We start from the raw sequence: 23276 nt of genomic DNA, 5'->3' as shown, positions 1-23276 counted from the left end.
AACCCATGACCTTTGCAATTCTAGAGCAGTGTCTTACCAACTAGACTACCGAGATGGCCCGGTTGCCAGAGGCAGTTCGAATCCTATATTTTAGCAGCGGGTAATGCAAGAATTTAAAAGTTGTAAATTACAGTAGCCTTGTTTCAAGACACAATTGTTGTATACTTGATATAGGATATGTTTTCAAAAGAGGGCGCCATCTTCAACCAACCATACAAGTCTGTATGAGGAAGATGCACTTTCGTTAATGGATTGTTGAATAGCAATTGCGTCTTGAATCAAGGCTATGTTCGGTTTTTTTTTATACATCAATTCAAATTATTATTTGTTGTTGATTTTAAGTACAAATTTGCTGTGTGTTCTTAGAGAAATTGCTGTGAATTTCAACTGAAATGAGAAATAATGGAAAATACCTCCTAAGGACCATGATGGTTCAATCCGGTGCAATGAGTTTGGAAAATTTAAACCAAATTATTCATCTTTCAAAAAACAAATTGTAGACCACCTTATTACCAAAGTGTATGGGTTTTAGATTTGTATGCCTGGCCCAGTGATCAGCATGTGTTGTCTGGCTCTGCAGTATATTTTGCTTAGCAACAAATCTTAATAAGCACCAAACCCTGCTTAGGCAGACAATATCCCGAGTAGGATTTTGGAGGATTTTAGGACCACAAGTAGAGTGGTAAAGTTTGTGTAAGATTAGTAACAACCCACAGCTAGTGGTAAAATTGTGAATAAACTTTCAATACAGAACATACATGTAAATATCCCACCAAAATATGAAGTGTCAACTTGAATGCATGTGTGTACTTGGACAGGTTTAAGACCTTGGCCCAATTTTATGAAGCTGTTAAGCGGAAGATTCTACTTAGCAACTTTTTTGTTGCTACGCAAGAAATGAGTAGGGTACTAGTCACAGCATGAAACTGTATGGTATTTTGGCTGGTAACCTTTTTTGCTAGGCAAGAGTTGTCTGTGTTTAGTAAGGTTTTGTGCCAAGGTGCTTTATGACATTTGGCCTTAGCAGAATTGAGCAGGATACCAGTCGCAAATTGAACACGTGACATGTAGTTGGGCTGGAAATCGTATTCTGGTAAGCAACATTTTGTTGCGCTTAGCTACGCTTTGTGCTTGAGCAGCTCTATGAAGCTGGGCAATAGAAGGGTGTTTTTGTAGTTATCTCCAACATCAATGCCATGTTATACAGAATCTACAACAGTCAATCAACATCCGAGTCTAGTGATGTAGAAATGACAATTTATATCATCCCTAATTTATTGAACAAAATGATGTGTTATTTTGAATGTGATGCCAAATAAAAAGGAAACCAAATGAAATGAAATTTCATGACATAAAAGTTGTCTGTGATGATATTTTATTGTAGACAATCTCAGCAGTGCTGTAGTCCTCTGAACCACGATGCTCAGAGACCAAGTCTCGGTCCCCCAAAATTTAACTGAGACCGGCCTCGAGTCCCCCATCACTGCATCACCCCGAGGTGTAGCGCACCAAGCTAAATCAATCACAAGAACCACCTCTGCCCTTACAGGGATCCAGAATTTACCCCTGGGTGAAGAGAAGCAATTTAGCAGTGTCTTGCTTAAGAAAAACACATAGCCCCTGAACTTAAGATGAAGAAAGGAAAGCGAGGACTGTACCCGGTATATAATTTTCAAAGATCCTTTTGGTTGAGGTCCTCGGTTTAAATTGTTGCACCTACCCTTCCCGCTCCCTCCCCCAACACCACACCACACACACACATACAGTTACGGATACGGTATGTGGTGCCCTGACATCTATTTTTCCCTTTTCGGGAGAAATTCTCTGTGGGGCACCACTATATAACAAGGAAAACCTTGTGGGGTAGCATTGTTTCATTGTTAAAAGTACCCAGTAAGTTGGCGTGTGTACTGTTGGGGCACACACACATATGCAAGTGTGTGAACACTTGCAATCGTGGACGCTCCTTTGTTCAACTCTTTGTGATAGCAACCATGGACCCATTGTCCCATATGTTATAGGTCCCCGGTTTGAATGTGGATACAAACCCACACACTAGACAAGGAAAACGCTAAGCCCCTTAGGCTTTAACGCCGGGCATAAATAAGAAGAGATTTGGATGAAATAAAGAAGCTTCACTCGTTACCTGATACATGTGACATTGATTCTATTTATTGGTACAGTCATATAATCAACACATGTCTTGACTTGTACTGAATACATGCAAAGCATATAATCCCTATCATTAAACATACAGTCATTCTCTATGGACTATTACATCTCTACATTTCTCACCGAGTAATCCATTGAGCCCCGCCCACCATATTGTCTGTCGACCACACCCGACCACACCCATGTGTAATGTGAATTAAGTCCAATATAGTGTGGCATTTGTACATCAAGCCCCCAATGGGGTCAAAACTCCTTGAACTAAGACTAAGTTAATGGAATAGATGCTTGATAAAATGATGGTTGAAATAAGAGAATTGTCAAGATCCATAAGGGTGATGATCATGATATAACTTTCCTAAAATGGTTGAGAAACTGGTAGTAATTTAAACAAGCAAGTGAAACATAGCACAATATTTTGGGTGTACAATGGTGTCTTTAATAATAATATTTGGGGTTGAACAGAGAGTTGACTAGTGTGGGATTCGAATCGACGACCTCCGGAAAAAAAAGTGTCGTTGATGCAACAATTTGGGAGGCTAAGCACCCTTACTTGCCCTGTGTGGCCTCAAGGTTGATGGAAAGGGCCCAATTTCATGGCTCTGCTTACCGTAATCACAGAATCGGCGCTTACGGAAGCAGAGAATTCTGTGCTTACGGCAAGCATGTTTCACGGGCTAGCGGCGAATTTTGGCTTCTGGGCGTGCGTACTCCACTTTATTAGGCATTCTACGCTTACAAGGCTAGCGCAGAAATTCGGCGCTTGCACGTAATTCAATTCAATTCAATTAAAAAATGGTTTATTAAAACATGACTCGCAGTTAAAAAAACTGAATTGCACATGTCAACATCATAATATGTTAAAAAAATTACATCAAGTATAAGTTAACATAGAAAAGGACATCAAAGCGGGGAATCGTGATCGTAAGCGCGGAGTTTGGCGGTTAGCAGAGCCATGAAATTGGGCCCAGGCCTTTTCACACAGGGAATTTTTTTAAGGCAACTTTGAGGCAAGCAACCTCACTAATGAACCCTTTGGCAGCACAAGATACTTCTTCTAGTTGTTACTATAGGAACAAGTTTTCTTATTGGAGACTGCCTGGAACCGGTTGCCTGTAAATTGCCTCGTGTGACTTGGGAAGGTACACGTTTGGTAAATTATTACTCAAAACAAATATTAACTTAAAAACTGACTTGGTAACGAGCATCGGGGAGCTGTTGGTAATATTACACATTGTGGAAAACGACTCCCTCTGAAGTAATGTAGTTTTTGAGAAAGAGGTAATTTCTCACTAAAATAATAAAAGACTTCTAGCTAGAAGTCTTTTATTCCTATCTGAAAGCACACAAATTCGTCCAACAAGTGTGTTTTTTCTTTCATCATTTTCTCGCAACTCCGATGACCAATTGAGTTAAAATTTTTACAGGCTTGTTATTTTATGCTTATGATGGGATACACCAAGTGAGGACACTGGTCTTTGACAATTACTAAGCGTGTACCTTCCCTTTAAATGGAATTGGTCTATAACCCAATCCAAAAGGACACACCCTCTCCTCTGGCTACAAGCTAAAAAAGTTCCTGAATATGTCTTACTTTTTGAAATTAACTTTGGAATGTTTAAAATGAAGTATGAACATTGCACTTCAGTTAAATAGTTTGTGACTCATAAATTATACGCCAAAATCTATCATTTTTACTAAAAAAATCTAGCAGCATTGAACTAAGATTGTACTTGTTAGTAATACTAATAATTATGACACTTGCATACAAAAAAAAAAAATATCCACAAACTTTGTTTTCTAGCTAATAGAGAAAGTGGTATTTCTAAGTGACAATAAGATAAGACTTGTAGTCAGTTGCGGTGACACCATGACTGTAAGAAATATCTTTTGATTAGTTTTTTTTTTTTTTTTTTTTTCATGCAAGTCGCCTCACACACAAGGCCTGAAGGCCACTTCAAGGTGTTGGCTACAATTATATTTTCCAGAGGCCGTTGCCACCTACTTCTAGGGCTGAAACAGGGTTTCCCCTTTCACAGTGCATACGAATGTAGGCTTGGGTATCATCAATTCGAAGCCTGGCCGGTAGAGCAGAAAGAACTACCTCCCCAATTTTATGTAGCAAGTGTCACGACCGGGTTCCGAACCCACACCCTGCTGATCAAACACCAGTGCTTGAATCCGGTGCTCTTAACCACTCGGCCATGACACTGCCACAGTGGTGGCTCTGTGAGAAGAGCCGGTTGTCCGCTCGATATTTCAATACTCTAACCCCCCTTCTGGAGAATATTGAGTATCCTGATCGAAAAATGTCAAACAGAAACTGGCTCTTCTCAGAGCCAACGCTACCCAAAGAGATATCTCTCATGGTGTCAACGCAAACTGTACTTATTTAGCTGACAATACTTTTTCTGCAGGGAACGATTTCGTCCAGCAATTTTGCATAGCAAAAAATTTTGACTGGAATGTTTTGTGCACAATGAATACAAATGTTGAGTAACAACTGAGACATTTTGCAGAGCATTTTGCATCGCATTTTGCTCTGCTACATTGTATGTAAGGGAAATCGTTCACTAAATTGTCACTTTTGTATGTGAGCTACCAAGTTTCATAGATTTGAATTCAAACTAAAAGGATAAAATCTGCAGCTAAATTTTTCACTATCAAAACCAAAAAACTCTCTCTAATCGTCCAATTATTTAAATACAATTTCAACAAAATTATATATCCACATATACAATATATATACCTTACTCATTTTATATGCCTATGTGTACATTCAACTATAATATTTCACAATTCATTTGCACATTGTATTATTTTTCGTTTATACATTTTAATCTTTAGTCAATCTAATCAGCTGGAAGAATCGGGTGTCTTTTTTTTTTCCTGAAAATTGTCACAAAAATGCAACATTTTGCCACTAAACAAAGGTGGACAAAATTTAGAACAAATGTAAAATTTGAAAGTTTGAAATTGAAATGAAAATTTACCCCAAGACGTACCAGTCATTTGAAAATAAAGACTGGTTTTACCAGGACCCCCATCCTAAATTAAATATTTCAATATTATAGTAAAATATTATGTATAAATATTCATAAAGTGAAAGTATCTTATGGTGTGACCATTTCTATTTTTTGAAATATCATTTTTCAATGATAAAATAAATTGTAATAAGAACTCACTTTCATGCCAGGCCAAGTAAACAAAAATGAATAAATTAAAATTGTGTGTCAGTATAAACATAATTTCATCTTAGATTAAAAGTACATTTTTTTGAATCTATAACACTAAACATACAGAAAGCTAATCAACAATAAATTATTTCAATCACTACCTTTGGCAAACCATTTTTGGAAAAAATGTCAAAAAACTGTTAATCTGTTGAGCAGTAAGCCTGTGTCTTTTGAGCGGCAAGTTGACAAAAAATTTGGCCTAGAGCTTTAGTTTTGGCATTTTCTAAAGGCAATGTCACACAGGGCACTGTTTTCAGGCAACTTTGAGGCAACCAACTGCACTGAATGCAAAATGAATACTTTGGCAGCACAACAGACTGAAACTCAACGTGCCCAGGAAAATAATGAGAAAACTAGAGTAAAGTAAAGTCTGTGCCAAGCCAATATGGCTCATCAGGCCAGTGTTTATATCCGACTTCCTTGGTATTTCCAAACGACTGAGAATATTTCTATTCCCCCAGAAATGCCAGTCCATCACAGGTTACTCCCCAGTTCTCAATTGTACTCTTGGTTGGAGAGAAGTAATTATGATATAAAGTATCGCCTTGCTCAAGGACAATAGTGTCCGGACTGCTCAGGTCAGGATTCAAACCCACATTCTGTAAATTACAGATCTTGAGTCCACAGCCCTAAACCGTTTGGCCCCGACAGAAAACAGAAACATGAATGAATTCTTTTTGGAGCAGTAAACTGCCTTGAGCGACATCCCCTGAAACATACCAGTGTTTTAAAAATGAAAATCATAAAAGTTTGAAAAATATCAGTTGTTTAACAGTTTTCTTTAAGTAGTTCTTGAACACAATTATTGAAGTACTTGAACACACTCATTGAAGTACTGAGAGACGAAACCATAGACTAGTTACAATGTCTGTACCCTGTTAAACAATATACAAAAAAATACTATATTACTGGTGTGACCTTCCTACACTTTGGTTAAAAGCTTTCTACTTACAACTTAAGTATAATTTATTTACAACTACACACTGTAAACAAATCCGTGCTTGAGATTCTGCGCTTACTTGTAGCTAAGCATACTTCAAAAGTTAGCAGGAAATTATGCCATTTGCGCATCTACGCCAGGTAACTAAAGAATAAAATGCCATTCATTTTACATTGCTGCTAACTGGTGCCCTGCTAACCTTTTTGCTAACAAGCAAATCAATTTGGTTTGCAAACTTGCTAAGCAATTTTTTTCTGCTTACAAACTAAATTTCATTATGATATTTACTGGCTAAGCATCCTACTGGCTTCAGAGACTATTTTTTATTTATTTATAGTCGTTTTTACAGCTGCTAATATGATTCCATGTATATATACAAAACTATTTTTTTTCCAAGTTCAGTTTTCTCTTGCTCTTTTTTTTATAGACTACTTATCTATACAAAGTTTACATTCACTTTATAGTTAACTCAACATCGAACCAATTCTTGAATTGGGTTCAAAACTAAAAATCTGAAATCTTAGATGAATACACCAAATCTGGCTGCTTGTCACCAATCTCTCTCTCCATGGCCCCATTTCATAAATCTGGTACTTTTGGTAAGAACAACACCTTTGCTTAGCACATGTACGTCCATCTAATATACCCCTTACATTATGTCATAACACTTTCATACTGCATCTTCACTGAGGCAAAAAGAAGCAATATCAGTGGACGACAGCTGGGCCAAATTTCACAGAGCTGCTTAGGTCAGAGCCCTGTTTTCACAGCCAAAAGTTAACTGATGCGAATTATTCGTTGCGAATTAATGTGTTGCCAAAATTCACATCACATTCGCATTCGAAGGAAGTATGAACCAGGCTTTTATGACCAAAGAAAAAGAAAACGGAGAACTCTCAGCTTGATAGTCCGCTGTGAATAAGGAGTATCAATTCCACACAGGCATCAACCATTTAGAGACCACTACAGAATAGTCATCACCATACGACCACATTTAGTTTTCCTTGACTTTTAGAAACAATTAATTTGTGTACAGGTGTCCAACACATAGAAAAAAAACACCTATAAAACCCTGCAGAAACTTTGTTTTGTCGTAGAAACAAAGTACTATGTTCTTATGGGATACACCGAAAAATATCAAATCAGGATATAAGTAGGTCATATCTTGCAGCCATTTTCAACTGCTTTGGGGATTTTGGAAAAAAACTGTTTAGGGCCGCTTTGGTCTCTAAAAGGATTAACACAACTCTTCCCTCTGTTGACCATTGTTCATAGTTAAAGAATCTTTGAAACACAAACACCTAATCAATATTCATATGACTTAAGTTTAAATGTTCATAGATTATCATTTACATATTCATTAGACCTGTATAGTTTCCCTTTACTGCTCTTGGCCATATTCAAAGTCATCAAAGTTGGCATTGTTGACCATAGATTGGTGATAGCGCCCTCTGGAGGCAAAATCTTGATTATCTTCAGTGAGCTGTTCAGTCATGATTTGTGGTGAGAAGTTTTGTGAGTGGACAATCATCTGCTCTTCTGGGGGCGGGGATCTCCTATTTGAGGGAGGGGGGGGGGGAAGGAAAAAAACAAGTCATTAGCATGTAAACATTGATACAATTCATTTGCATGGAAAGAAGAGTTTGTCAATAATAATTATGTCATCTACAAGAAAATGCAGTTGTGTCAAATGTGGCTCTGAGGATGAAAAAGGAAACTTAAGATCGACAAGTAGAGATGTAAACAAATTGCTTTGTTTTTCAAAGTGTTGTATTTTGTTGAAGTGAAATTTATTTTTATAAAAAAAAAAAGATTTTTTGATACACAACATCAACTTTTTTTTTAATGACCTGCATGGAAGCAGAATTTCAAAAAAATGCTATAAAATATAATTTCTGAAAAGTCTGTAAATTCAGTCTTCTAATTCCTTTACTGTAAAAATTGAGAACTAAAATTTGCAGACAATGTTTAAAGGCAGTGGACACTATTGGTAATTACTCAAAATAATTATTAGCATAAAACCTTACTTGGTTGCGAGTAATGGGGAGAGGATGGAAGCATAAAACATTGTGAGAAGCGGCTCCCTCTGAAGTGACGTAATTTTCCACGAATTTGATTTCAAGACCTCAGATTTAGAATTTGAGGTCTCGAAATCAAGCATCTGAAAGCACACAGTTTAGTGTGACAAGGGTGTTTTTTTTTTCTTGCATAGTTACATCGCAACTTCGACAACCAGTTGAGCTGAAATTTTCACAGGTTGGTTATTTTATGCTTACGTTGAGATACACCAAGTGGGAAGACTGGTCTTTGACAATTATTATCGATAGTGTCCAGCGTCTTTAAACAATAAATTAGTTTTGTTAATCCTCACCGATTCTGTATAACACCTCAGTAAATGGAAGTCTAGGGTAAAGTTGAGTGCAAGTAGAAACCTTTCAAAGTTTGAAAATCTGGTGTCCGCAAATTATTTATTTACTTACCAACCTACTAGAGTGGTTGCCAAGTGTAAGGCCGAGTAAAAAAAAAAACATGTTTCTCATCCGGGTTTTTTAAAAAAAGGAGGAAGAGGGGCTTTTTATTTTTTATTTCAAGATGGCCGCCATTCTTTGTTAAAATGTCAAATATCCATTGTTTTTTCTACTGCTGAAATACACAAAACATAAATGAAACAATTTAGTCGAGGCATTCAGACAAGACATTCAGATTGTTTTTGCTGAGATCATTTAAAATAACCCTATTTTAAAAAAAAAAAAAAAAAAAGGAGGCGTCCTGTAAAAAGGAAGCGGGCGGGACGCTAAATATGTTTCTTTTTTTACTTGGCCTATTCTGCATGCTAATTGTGATCAAGGGTTAACATGCATAACAAGAACACATGCGCTTTGCTCAGCTATGCCTTTTTAAAACCAAAAACCCAGATAGATTCCTTTTCATTTAAAAATTTCAAATCATCATCCCAAAACAGAAATTGTGAAATGATGTCCGTTGATTCAAAAGAAATATACATGAAGTAGGAATCAATGTGAAATCATTAATCAACTTTTCCTGAAGAAAATCAGAGCATACTGATCAAAACATCAAGTTGTTGCAAAGCCAAGTTCAGTTGTTGCAACACCAACATTTCTTTCTTTTCAAAACCGCCACAACTTTTTCGAGAGATAATACTTCTATAGTGTTAATGCAAATCTTACTAGAATTAAATTATGTCAACTAAAAACAAATAGAACAACTGGTTTAGACAAATGTTACTACTGAGAATTTTTTTTAGACTTTTAATATTAATCATCATTATTTCAAGAATATATTAATAATAGACATATAATTATTGCAATTGTCCCCTTTTAATCAATATATAGACTGTGCAAAACCATAAAATTTTTCCCAAGAAATCAAATCTTCTTTTAAAATTCTATATAACACGAACAACTTGATCCAATTGTGGCCTTTTAGTAGGTAACAAGTATATTTTGCTTCAAAATCTGTTTTATAATTGCACTGGTATTCTTTATTTTTTATATAGCATTGCACATGTACTTCTGTGTTTATTTCTTGGCATGTTACTAGCCATGGCATCCAATACTGAAACCAAATTAAACGTTGGGACTAGGATTCGGACCCACCCTCCGGTGACTTAACCACCAGGGGTCGATTTCACAAAGAGCTAAAAATGGTTGCAACTGCAAATCAGTCGTAGTTGCTTAGTAAAGTGTGATGTCACAATGCACATCACTATGGTGATACTGACAGTTTGTCTTACGATGGATTTTATTGCTTTGTGAAATCGAGCCCAGAACTTGAATTCCATGCTCTTAAAGGATTTGGGTACTTTTTCAAAATGTCCACAGATTTACATTAAACTTACAGGGTTTGAAGATAATGATAGAGGAAAGCTTCCCTTCAAATATTACTTACTAAGGTTGTGTAGTCTTTTAGAAATGAGTAAAACAAGAAACAAATAACCTTGTCTCAGGAAGACGAACATTATTTTAGCATGTAAAATCCCATTAACCAGTTATGATATTATACCAAAACCATAGCATAACCGGTTAATACGTTTTTACATGCTAAAACTGAGACAAATTTATTTGATTTACTCATTTCTCAAAAACTACAGCACCTCATTAAGTAAAAATTCAAGGGAAGCTTTCTACTATCATAATCTTCAAACTGTGTAAGTTTAATGTAAATCTGTGGACATTGGGTTTTGTGTTAGGAAAAAGTTCATAGACTCTTTAACCACTCGGCCATGTACATCTTTTAGTACATTAGCGCATCTTACTACTTCTTAGTACTTCTAGGTGTCAATAAATAAATAATCAATAATTAACAATAAATAAATAAAATTAGTACCTCCCAATATCTCAGAGTTCGTTCAATGAAATACATAATGAAATAAATTGTGATCTTTAAAGGCAATCTTTTAGCTATATTAAGTAACAACGCTTATATTTCAAAATGTGACTAAATTGTTAGTAAATTGTGGGTTTTAATTATCATAAAAGTTAACAAAAACATTTACTTTTGGATTTGGATTTTTTTTTTAACTTACAGGCATTTGTCCCTTAAAAACCTTTTGATTTATGAGTATGAAAATGCAATTAAAAAACCTTATAGCACTGAGCCGACAAACCATAACTAAAAAATCAAAAAACAAATACCTTATTTTATGAACAATGGAAGTCAAGTACATAATGAGAGTAAATATGAATAATTTGAATAAAGAGTTGTGACCAGTCTAAGGATAAATAAGGGAATAAAAGGGTAGCGACGAGTTCTTCAATGACGTTTAAAGCCGGCAGGGTCGGCGGCCGTGTGATAAAGGCCCGAGCCGAAGGCGAAGACCTTTATTGCACGGCAACGACCCTGCAAGGTTTTAAACGGACGTTGAAGAACGAGTCACTACTCTTTTATTCCCATTCATAAATGCCCTGTTGTTAAAAAACGTTAACAAATACAGTTTAACAATTGAAAATTCAAGGTTTGAAATATTTTTTTCCAAAACTTTGTGAAGAATTTGTCGAGGCGCGTGGGTTTTGTGTACGCACGCACGCTTAGATTACGCGCTGATAGCTATGAATTGCGCATTCGGCATGAAAATCTTGCGTGCCCGACATGCGGAAGCCAGCTCAGTGTGCACAGAGCTCCAGTGTGCATTAACAAAAGGTTTATGCACACCCACGTGACCGCTCTCCACCAATAGGAGTAGAGAAACTGTCTGGGGTATTTATGAATTACGGATTAAGAACTTTGACCAGGGCTTTCTCCAAACCTCAGCTAAAGCCCGGTTCCAATCGTGATGTCACAGAGCTGTCTTTGCAGCAAATATTTTGCAGGAATTGAGCACAGTTCAACCGTTGCAAATTATTTGTTGCGCATTTGTAACGTCAAAATTTGTATCACATTCGCATTTGCAGGTTTTATGAACCAGACTTCAGGCTCCGTTTCTGGCTATGGGCTTTATTTGATGTTTGAAACACCGTGCAAAATGTACACTGCTTCAAAACTGATGACAGAGCCAAAGCCAGAGCCGTAACCACCAAGACTTCGTTTGGGAAAAAGACCCAGAGTAAGATATTTCAGCCCATAGTTGCTTTTACATTTGCAACAACTTTTGCATTTTTCTTTTTACTCGCAAATATACTTTAGATGAAGTTCCTGCAGCTAGTTTTTCTTTCTGAGTATTTCAAACAACTTGTGGCAACTTTGGCATACATTGTATTTCAGCCTAAATTTATTGTACTGCTTACGTTAGAAATTCTGCACTAACAATCATCATGCTTAAAGTCATCAATCATTATGCAAAGTTTGTGAGCTTGTTGAGTAACCAAGAATGTTGAGTAAAGTTAGCTTGCTAGGCTAGACATTTCATGGGGACAAGAGAGGTCTTTGCCCCCATGCCCCTGGTCCTCATCTCGGTACCCCCTTAAAAAATTTCACATTTCCCCAAAAGACGTTCCCTCTGCAAATAAGTCACCAATCCCACCTAGCTTCATCAGGAAGAACAAGATTTACTACCAAAGAAAAACTTGATGTTAAAGGCACTGGACACTTTTGGTAATTACTCAAAATTATTATTAACATAACATTTTACTTGGTAACGAGCAATGGAGACCTTTTGATAGTAATAAACATTGTGAGAAACGGCTCCCCCATAACATAGTTTTTGAGAAAGAGGCAATTTCTCACTCAAATATTAAAAGACTTCCACCCTCAAGCCTTTCATTAGGCAACTGAAAGCAAACAAATTTGTGCAGCAACGGTGTTTTTCTTTCATTATTCTCTTGCAACTCTGATGACCAATTGAGTCTAAATTTTCAAAGCCTTGTAATTTTATGCACTTGATGTTGGGATACACCAACTGAGAATACTGGTCTTTTGACAATTACCAAAGGTGTCCAGTTGCCTTTAATGGTACGCATCATTTAACTGGTCCCCCTTCTCTAGCAGTCCATCCGGTTCATATTCCCAATCTAACTGGTCCCCTGAACTCATGATACGCGAGTGGTGATAACGACTACGCCCTTGGAAGTCTCCGTTCTCCTCCGTGATCTGTCGCTCTTCGATCATCCCCGGGGTGGGGAGTAACGGGGTCAAAATGATTTGGTCTGGTGGGGGTGGCCCCGATCTGTGGTGAGGGGGGTAAGGAGGGTGGTGGTTTTGGGGGGAGAGAGAACCAGCCAAATATAACAAATAAGTTTTTTTGATCAAAATATTGAGGCTGAACCACCACCTGTGTTTGGAGAAGTTTCATGCAAATTTATTTTAATTACTGGTATGTAGCATGACTAGATATTAAGGAGAAAGAACTTTGAACCGTTTGTTACCACCACCATAAGCAGTAAATTTGAATAAATCAGCATATTAAAGAGATGGTACAACATTGGTTTGCAAGTTGACTTCAAATATGTAGCATGAACGAACCCTTGAACCGTCTGTTATCATCACCACAAAAATATCCAAATAGTAAATCGGAATAAATTAGCATCGAAATGTTCCAACATTGGTTTGCAAGTTGATTTAAAATGTGTAGCGTTACCAGAAAAGAAGAAGAAACCCTTGAACCGTTTGTTACCATCCCCGAAAAAAATTAAAGTAGTAAATTTGAATAAATTAGCATATATTAAAGAGTTGGTAAAGTATTGGGTTTGGGTAAAGTAATTTCCTTTTTGTAAAAAGTAAGCTGTACATTGCAAACTTGTTCTTATCTGATAATCAAATGCTTTTGTTAAATTTAGAACTTTATCCAAATCCACTCTCCGTCTCTTGCATACGTTTGATATTTCAATGATCAGGGAGATTTTCAAATGTGTTCATCAGAACATGGCTTTATTTTCAGGGAACTGTCTGCAGAATCAGGAAGAGTTGTCAGCTCTGGTGCGTTGTTACTACAGAGCGGAGAATTTAGATTGGTATGGGAGATTGCTTAGGGAGTAAAGCCTGGTTCATACTTCATGTGAATGCCAATTCGATACGAGTTTTGACAACAGATTAACTGAAGAGAAACATTCACTGCGAAAACAGCCATGTGACGTCAAAATTCGCTTTACATTTGCAGGAAGAACGAGCCGGTCTTAAGGCCGGTTTATAGTCGGTCGCACGATGGTCGTGCAGTTTGTAGTCATCACTGAGGCCTAAAAACTGTGTCTTTTTTGATCGCGCGTCAAGATTTCCATCGCTCGACCATCGCGCGACCGACTATATACCGGCCTTCCAGGGTTTCATCCAGCGATAAGAGAGATTGAAGAGGAAGAAATTCTCAAGACCCATCACCGTTGACATGACAGCCATTCCACATGCAGAATCCATATGAAGTCTGACCAGCTGAGCTTGACCTTTACTTGACCTGAAGATGACCCCGACTAACATTAAAAAAAATCTACACCCATTTTGCCTGAATCCCAGTTCATACTTCCTGCAAATGCAAATCGAGTTTTGAGGCCACAAAAATTGTAACGAGTAATTCGCAACTATTTAACTGTGTTCCAACACCTGCAAAATATTTGCAGCCATGTGACGTAAAAATTCGCTTCGCATTCGCATTCGAAGGAAGTGTGAACTATAGGCTTTAAAAGTTACAATTCAAGTTTCCTAACAGGTTTACAAATTAAGTACAAAAACAGTGTTTTATTTTAACAAAAGCTCCTTATTTTATCTCATATCAAACCATGTGCATTTCTAGATGGAGTGAGTACAGAGCTAGAGGTCAAAGGGTAAAGGTCAAATAATTCAAAGATTAATACATTAACATGACCTTCCAGCCAGCGAAAACCAAGAGCAAAGTAAAAAAAAAATCGGTTGAAAATGAAACAGAAAAGTGAAAGTGAGAAAGACAAGTCAATAGAGCAGAAAGAAACCAATGACTAAAATTCAAATCTCCATGCAGATTTAACTTGATTAAGAGTACATGAGTAACAACGTTTAGTAAGCACAAATGGGTTTCACTAAGCAAAAAACGATTACCAGCTAAGTTACCAAACGTTAGCTTACACAAATATTTGTCTGCGTACTAAAGTCTTTTCATAGATGTAAATGTTGCATCAGGGATAAAAAAAATATATATTTGGATTCACTTATACACCGATGTGTGTAAGCAATGTATACTCAGAACTTTCAGAATTCTGTGGAAAAAAAACCCCAAAGGCATATTACTCAAGTGGGATTCGAACCTACCGGGCGATCTCGGTGGTCTAGTGGTTCAACATCGGCTCTAGAATGGCAAAGGTCGAGGGTTTGAATCCCACCCTAGTAATATGCCAGTGGATTTTTTCATTCAAGCAAGTAAATGTACCTATTATGTGGTTTGCTGTAACACCGTGTGTGCATCTACTTGTCAGGTAGTTTTTGTTCTTTAGAGAACTGTCTTGTGTTATATTCTACGTCCTGGCAAGTAGATAACCACATGGTGTTACCTCAAAGCAAATATAGATACAGTACTATGCAATGGCTCAAATCTCATATGTACCTTGTATACAGTGCTTTACAAACATCGGTGTATGGATAAAACCAAATAATCGATCAATTCCTCTAGCTGTCTAGAAGCGACAGTTCCCGCTTATCAGATTCGCTAATCACTTACCTGCATATCCTGTTGAACAACGACTTGATCCACTGGAAGAATTTGAATTCTGAGATACCCGGCTTAACGCCCGGATTAGCTTGACCGATGTAGATATAGAGGATTAGATAAACTGATACATTGGCAAGAGCATAGCCCCACTGGATTGCAAACATGATCACGATGGCTGCCAGGACCTGAAGGAAGTTTGAAATGTTGAAATGTTATTAAAATTTACAAACTTTGTGATCTTCGTTAAGAATAACAACTTAGATAAGTTCAATACATAATGGGAGCCTTTTTTATTGCTACATGTAAGTACTCACTAAAATGCCATTCATAAAATGTCTTGTTTTTGCCATTTGCTGTTTAGTTTTCTTCTTTTTCTTAAAGTAGCTGGTTTTACAAGCAGTTTGTGTAGTTTTGTATATTAAAGAAGTTTGAATAAATTTCTTCCTCCAGGGGAATATTTTTTTTTTTTTTTAAAGTACACCTAAATAAAATAAATAATAATAATAAGCGTTCTTACACAGAAAAGGTACCACAACGCTTTAACGTACAAGCAATCAACAATTAACAATACAAAGGAATAAGAACGAAATAAATAGTCTAGTAATTTGCTAGTAAGAAAAATAAGTATGGAAAAGGTGAGTTTTAAAGGCAGAGGACACTATTGGTAATTACTCAAAATAATTATTCGCATAAAACCTTACTTGATTACGAGCAATGGGGAGCTGTTGATAGTATAAAGTATTTCTTTCATTATTATATCGCAACTCCGACGACCGATTGAGCTCAAATGTTCACAGGTTTGTTATTTCATGCATATGTTGAGATACAGCAAGTGAGAAGACTGGTCTTTGACAATTACCAATAGTGTACAGTGTCTTTAGGCGATGTTTTGAATTAAGTAAGTGAAATAGCATGACATGTTAGATATATAGAAGATTGTTCCAAAAGTTTGGAGCAGCTGCATAAAAACCTTTGGGAGATGAAGAGTGCCTGGTTTGAGGTTTTGTTGGAATCCTTGTATCTGTAAGCACTGTTACCATGGTTACCACTTAAACTCACCCCAAGAAATGACACCCATCTATTGCAGAATCTGGAGTACCAAGACGTTGGCATGCGATCCACCGTGGCAAACGGCTGATTTTGATCTGATGGGAAATAAACAAGACAAAGCTTATAAATTATCGTCACATTATTGTGCTGTGTCATGGCCAAGCGGTTAAGAGCACCGGATTCAAGCTCTGGTGTTTGATCAGCAGAGTGTGGGTTTGAATCTCTGTCGTGACACTTGCTACGTAAAATTGGGGAGGTAGTGCTTTCTGCTCTACTGGCCAGGCTTTGGACTGATGATACCCAAGCCTACATCCGTTTGGACTGTAAAAGGGTTAACCCTGTTTCAGCCCTAGGAGTAGGTGGCAACGGCCTCTGGAATTTTTTTTTATTGTAGCCCACACCTTCAGGCCTTGTGTGTCTGGCGGCTTGCATGTGTGTTATCAGTACTTTCCCGAGCTCACAGGCATATGACTCGGGTAGGATTCAAACCCAGAACCTTTGTAATTCTAGACCAGTGTCTTGCCATTTGACTGACGACTCACCATGTTTCTTTTGCCCATCGTCTCTGTCTAACGTAGTTTTTGAGGACAACCAATTGAGTTCAAATTTTCACAGGTTCCAGTGCGATTTACAACCAAACTTGCAAATGGCTACACAGTTTTGTAAATTATGTTGAGTCAACTCACCATGTTTGTCCTGCCCATCATCTCTGTCGAGCAGTCCTTCCTTATCACTAACATCAACCGGACCATCACCCCCGCCTTTAGTCTTAGACCATCCATCATAGTCTCCGCTTGGTTCTGCACCTCCTGCTGGTCCATCCTTTCTAGGAAACAACTTCTCAGCTTTTTCAATATCTTCTTTAAATTCCTTCATGTCGTCGTCTTTGGTCGCGTCACCCTTGAGGGCGCCATAACCTTTGTCGTCGCTTTTGTTGATGACGTGCGCGAGGAGGCTGTCCTTCTCTTTCTTCTTGCCGTGACCGGCGGCTTTTTCTTTGTCGTAACTCATAGCGAGGGAGAAGTAGGCATAGTCCATTCCTGTAGAGAGTGAAGTACAAAACAGGTTTTTAGGAAAGATGATGTTTTTTGTAATGATGGGATACTTGTAATAACACTCAAAATAGAGGTGTCACGCACAAGTTAGCCAATAATACTGATGAATAAAACTCAGATAAAGAGTCTTGTTTTGAGGCTTCTAAATGTATATAGATGACACGCATGAGATTTCTAAATAATTTACCGGAATTCCATTGGGGTTTTTTGCCCTAAAAACAAAAGAACATATTTTTTTTTTAAAGATCCAATTTCTAAAATAAATATATATATTAAACCATAATGACGACCCAGATAGCAGAGTAGGGCTTTTAAATAAATTTATAAAGGTAAATATTAATATTGGGCTTCATGCTTGCAAGTTTTTGAGCTTGCATGCTTACAGGCTTTGCGCTCAGAGTTTAGTTTTTTTTTTAAACAACCTATCACATCCTTGACACCAGGGCCCAATTTAATGGCTCTGCGTACCGCTAACACAGAATCGACGCTAATGGAAGCAGGGAATTCTGTGCTTACAGCAAGCCTATTTCACGCGTTAGCGGCGAATTTTGGCTTCTGCGCGCGTATACTCCCTGTTACTAGGCATTCTAAGCTTACAAGGCTAGCGCAGAAATTTGGTGCTTACACGTCAGTGGAGAATGGTAATCGTAAGCGGAGAATTCAGCGGTAAGCAGAGCCATCAAATTGGGCCCAGGTGTCTGGGTTGGCATTGGATTAATTGGGATGGGCTTGTGATGTAAGGCGATCTTTTTAATTTTGTTAACGAAATTTTTAAAAACTTGATCCCGAGAGGCTAACCTGCATAGGTGACTAGAAACGGCATGGTCACAATTGGACCCAACTCATTCACATGCCCAATGAAGATGAATAAAATAGCCACAAAACACACCACAAGAGAAGCAAATATAGGCTCCTTATTTGGTCCTTTCTGTAAAAACAATCAAGAATGATACAACAAATGTAATTAGTAATGTGATGTAGGAGCAAAAGATGCATGAAAGTGAGACCAGAACAACAAGCAGGAAATTATTCAAGGAAAACAAGTTTGAAAAGTTTTACTTTCTCTTGAACAACTTGTCTCTAAAATGTTGCCGAATATCCTCTCATTACTTAAAGGAACGTTACAGAATTGGTAAGAAAAAGAAATCGTGAAGATCACAGATTTACATAAAACTTACACGGTCTAATGATGATGATAGTTGAAAACATCTCTTGAAATATTTCTGTCTGATAAATGTCATATTTGATGAGAATTAAGTAAAATCTTACTTCGCGTTTGGAGTTTATCGCTCAGTGAGGGTTTATTCATTTTTATTTTGGCATTGATGCAGTGCAAAATTTGTAATCGTTTTTTTTTCACTATTTTCTCATGACCCAGATGGCCGATCGATCTCAAACTTCTACAGGTTTGTTAGTTTATGTGTATGATGGATTACATAAAGTGCTTACACTGCCAGCAACTGTTTGTTAGCAAAAACCATTTCTGTAATATTCCTATAATAGTTTTGACATAACCAACTGCTTGGATTGATTTAACAATGAGTTGAGACTACTCTTTTCTAGAACTCTTTTCTGGGATGGGGATGAGCTATTCATTCTATCTAATTTTATTACAAATTTATTGCACAAAACTAAGGGCGGGTTGAATGCTTCCTAACTTCCATGGCAACGGCGCTGAACCAGTCGTAAATTAGGATCTGTGTAAGGCAGGGGTGAGAGTCATTACTAAATAAAAAGTCTGAAACTTGGATACAAATTTAAAGGTATGTCGAAATGATACCATTTCTACCGTTTGGTAAACCCTGGGGTTATAGATTCCAAGGAGCTTTTGGGAACAGTATCCAAAGCACCAGAGAAGTAGACCAATGAGCAGGATTTCTTTATTTGTTGAAAAAAATATTGTTTGATTTTCTTCACCAGGCCGACATAAAAAGTCTGAATTCGGCCAAAAGTCTGAACAATCTCATCCCCGATAAGGGTCGTCTTAGCGGATTGGTTTGTGTTTTGAACACCGCTACTGTTGGCTGGCTGATCGCAACGAGAGACGGGCGCTACAAAGAAAACGGGTCGCACTAAATACCCAAAAACTCATGACCCCTCACGAAAACTCACGACAACAATTTTCAAATGCACTTTAACAGAACATTTGAACAATTATAAGTCTACCGTTAAATATATGCACAAGAGTCATATGCATCTAAAATCACTTTCAAACTGTTACAAAAATTTGCTTTTTTTACCCCGAATTTAGTACCCAATGGAAATATCTGCTAGGTTGTCTTTCGACTGAATAAAACATCTAAACATCTAAAATCACTTTCAAACTGTTACAAAAATTTGCTTTTTTTACCCCGAATTTAGTACCCAATGGAAATATCTGTTAGGTTGTCTTTCGACTGAATAAAACAACTAGGGTAGTCCATCTGGCCTGTAAAATAAATAACGTGGTAAAATTCTTTTTCCTGCAAGGTATGTGGAGCTATGCTTTGAAATACGAGACCTATTCCTTTACGGCACCGTGTAATGGTTTTTGAGGTCCCCTTTGGTAAGGAAAAGGGTTCAGTGTTTAAAAAAGTTTTTACTCACCCCATGTCCGAGGACTTTGATGATAGGTATGACGTTCTCATTGGCTATACACTGTAGGATCCGTGGGGCTCCATAAAGACCTCCTAAGCAAGAGGATAAACTGGAGATATACAAACCCATCAACCAGAGAAAACCAACCAAGGAAACCTGACAGGGAAGAAAAAGCAAAATCATTATATAAATCCATAATTTATTCATTTTTTATAAAGCGCAAATTCCAATACAGTATTTTTTGTTTTCAAATACGCTAAACAATTAAATATTAATAAAAAAAATACAAGAAAATACACTTTAAAGAGAAGGTACACTGTTGGTAATTGTCAAAGACCAGTGTTCTCACTTAATGCATCTCAACATTTTATATGCATAAAATAACAAACGTGTGAAAATTTGAACTCAATTGGTCATCAGAGTTGGGAGAAAGTGATGAAAGAAAAAACACCCTTGTTGGACGAATTTGTGTGCTTTCAGATAGGAATAAAAGACTTCTAGCTAGAAGTCTTTTATTATTTTAGTGAGCAATCACCTCTTTCTCAAAAACTATGTTACTTCAGAGGGAGCCGTTTCTTACAATGTTTTATACTACAAACAGCTCTCCAATGCTCGTTACCAAGTCAGTTTTTAAGTTAATATTTGTTTTGAGTAATTACCAAACGTAAACCTTCCCTTTAAAAATATACCTATATGCACAGCCCCCTTTAACCATAGCAAAATTCTGTACACACAACATGCACTAGCAGTTCTTTTTCCTGTTTACATGTAGAAACATCTATTTTCTAATTATCTCAAGCAGAAAAAAATAATCCAAGTAATAACAGGACTTAAAATAATGGAGGCTATAAACAAGAAGCCAGACCATAGACAAGGACAGTTTTGAACATTAAATAAATTAAATTTTCAACTCTCTCTCTATAACAAGACCGCTGGGACTGGCCAAATTAGCTCGCTATAAAACGGAAGTTAAATTGCAAGTAAAAAATTTAATCATTTAAATTTAATCATTTAAAACTACTTTAACGTCATCTGTTTAAAGTTAATGAAGACTACATATAGGCCTATTCTACCTATTGTATTTTACACACTGTATCTGAGCTATTTTTTTGCCAAATAGACGCTATACAAGAATCTATTTTAATAATTGAAATCACCATTGAATGATTTCTTGTTTACCATAGCAACATGCCAAACAAAATGTTTCAGTTCATTCTCAGAAACATCTATTTCTACATATTCAATTAAATTTTTCAATTCAGGGGCCGTTTTGGTAAGCAGAAGCTTATAAATGGACAAAAAGATAGATGAACATAAGACATACGTGACATATCATCCATAAGCAGAGTACAAGTACAAATAATAACAGGAATTTACAATCATTTAAAACAACTACGTTATTCAGTTATAAACACACACAAACATGACACAAATTTTACTGATCAAATACAAAGCATCAGTTACATCATTGTTGCCGAGGACAAAAAATGGAGAAATAATCCACAAAATTTTAACATGACATAATACATGTTTTTTGCCTGGTAACGTTTATCTGCCAAGCAAAATTTTCTTCTGCTAAGCAAGTTAATTATGTGCAGAGAGCTTTCTAATAATGGGGCCTAGAGCCAATTTCCATGCAGCTGGTTTATTAAAAGCCAACAATTGTGATTAAAAATCTCCAGCTAAGCACAGAAACTCGGGAAAGTATTGAGTATACAGTGCTAACACATTTCGGTGCACTGATAAAAAAAACCAATATTCTCGATCCCGATGCAAATATAACATCTTTTACACTTGCAAAATAAAAATGGCCCGATGTCTCAACCCTAGCAGAGTCTTTCTAAGGTCTTTTTTTTTAGCCTTCGAGAAAGACTCTGCTAGGGTCGAAACGTCGACCATTGACTATTTTTTTGAATTTATTCCACAAGTCCTTGTAGTTGATAAGCAGTTTGGAACAGCTAATTCTACTTTCTCATCTATTGGACTTGTGTAATTTTGCCTTGTTCCGACGAGATACAAAAACAAAATACCCACCCTCTCAGCGATCATGTAGTCATTCTGCAGTGCCGAACGAGCACATGTTGCCCCTAGCAACAGGGCAAACAATAAGTACAAAATAGTAGTGACTCCCATAGCAGACAGAGTTCCAAGCGGGATGCTCTTTTTGGGATCTTTAAGATCACCGCTCATGTTGATACCCGCCATGACGCCCGTTGCCGTGGGGAAGAAGACACCAAAGACGGTGAAGAAGTTCTGGCCCTCTAAGTAGGACGGGCCGGTGTTATTGGTGAAGGCCAGGCTGTTGAAACCAAGGACGCCATTTTCTGAGGATGATCCAGAAAAAGAAAAATAGCAAAATCTAGCTTATTGGTGAACTAAATTTAAAATCCTAACAAAATCTCTTGCAGACACACCACTTCTCACAAAAGGAGATTTATGTACGCAGTGTCACTGCTAAAACTCACTTGCTTAAAGGCAATGGACACTTACTCAAAATAATTTATAGCATAGAAACTTGCTTTGTAACGAGCATTGGAGAGCTGTAGATAGTATAAAACATTGTGAGAAACAGCTCCCTCTGAAGTAACATACAGTAGTTTTTTATTAGGCATCTGAAAGCACACAGATCTTCGCAACAAGGGTCTTTTTTCTTGCAATTGAGTCCAAACTTTCACAGATTTGTTGTTTTATGCATATGTTGGGATACACCAAGTGATATTAGTGATCCAGCCGTCGATTTTACCAAACTCTTCCCAACTTAGAATTAATCTTAGGACGTAGGCCGAGTTCAATTCTGTATCCGAAGACGTACGTAGGACGCATTGAACCCGTCCTAAGTTAGGACGGATCACTCGTCCTAACTCTAGATATGATTAATCCTAGTGTTTCGTGAAATCGGCTGCAGTGCCTTTGAATTGCTTCATCAAACAAGTTACAATTCTTACCATCGTGGTGAGACTGGGCAAATGTCCCGACCAGGAAGTCCAACGTGGCGATACCAAGTACTGCTAGTAGAATCAGCTGCATCTTGACCACCCACTTCACGCCAGCGATGTTAACGGCTAGTAAGAGGAGGATAGTGGATATACCAACACCACGGACAGCCCAGGAACTGTCCCACTGGAAGGTCTCTGCTATGGACTCCCCGAAACCAGTGCAGTAGAGAGCACATGCTACTGTCTGTA

At 37.3% G+C, this 23276-nt stretch overlaps 1 protein-coding gene across 1 annotated transcript in view; it reads right to left on the bottom strand.

The window, feature by feature from the left end:
- Positions 1-6768: 6768 nt before the first annotated feature.
- LOC117300706 (solute carrier family 12 member 8-like) overlaps positions 6769-23276 on the bottom strand; it is a 46226-nt gene continuing 29718 nt past the window's right edge. Inside the window, exons 5-12 of the mRNA XM_033784458.1 lie at positions 23037-23271; positions 22126-22415; positions 20101-20247; positions 18313-18442; positions 17146-17499; positions 16469-16554; positions 15419-15594; positions 6769-7901 (exon numbers count right to left, since the gene is read on the bottom strand). Of these exons, the coding sequence (XP_033640349.1) occupies positions 7727-7901; positions 15419-15594; positions 16469-16554; positions 17146-17499; positions 18313-18442; positions 20101-20247; positions 22126-22415; positions 23037-23271 (1593 nt within the window). The 3' untranslated portion in view covers positions 6769-7726. The remainder of the gene's footprint in view (positions 7902-15418; positions 15595-16468; positions 16555-17145; positions 17500-18312; positions 18443-20100; positions 20248-22125; positions 22416-23036; positions 23272-23276) is intronic.

Source organism: Asterias rubens, chromosome 16 (assembly GCF_902459465.1).
Source record: "Asterias rubens chromosome 16, eAstRub1.3, whole genome shotgun sequence".
Classification (NCBI taxonomy): Eukaryota; Metazoa; Echinodermata; class Asteroidea; order Forcipulatida; family Asteriidae; genus Asterias; species Asterias rubens.
This window is presented reverse-complemented; position numbering and strand designations above follow the sequence as displayed.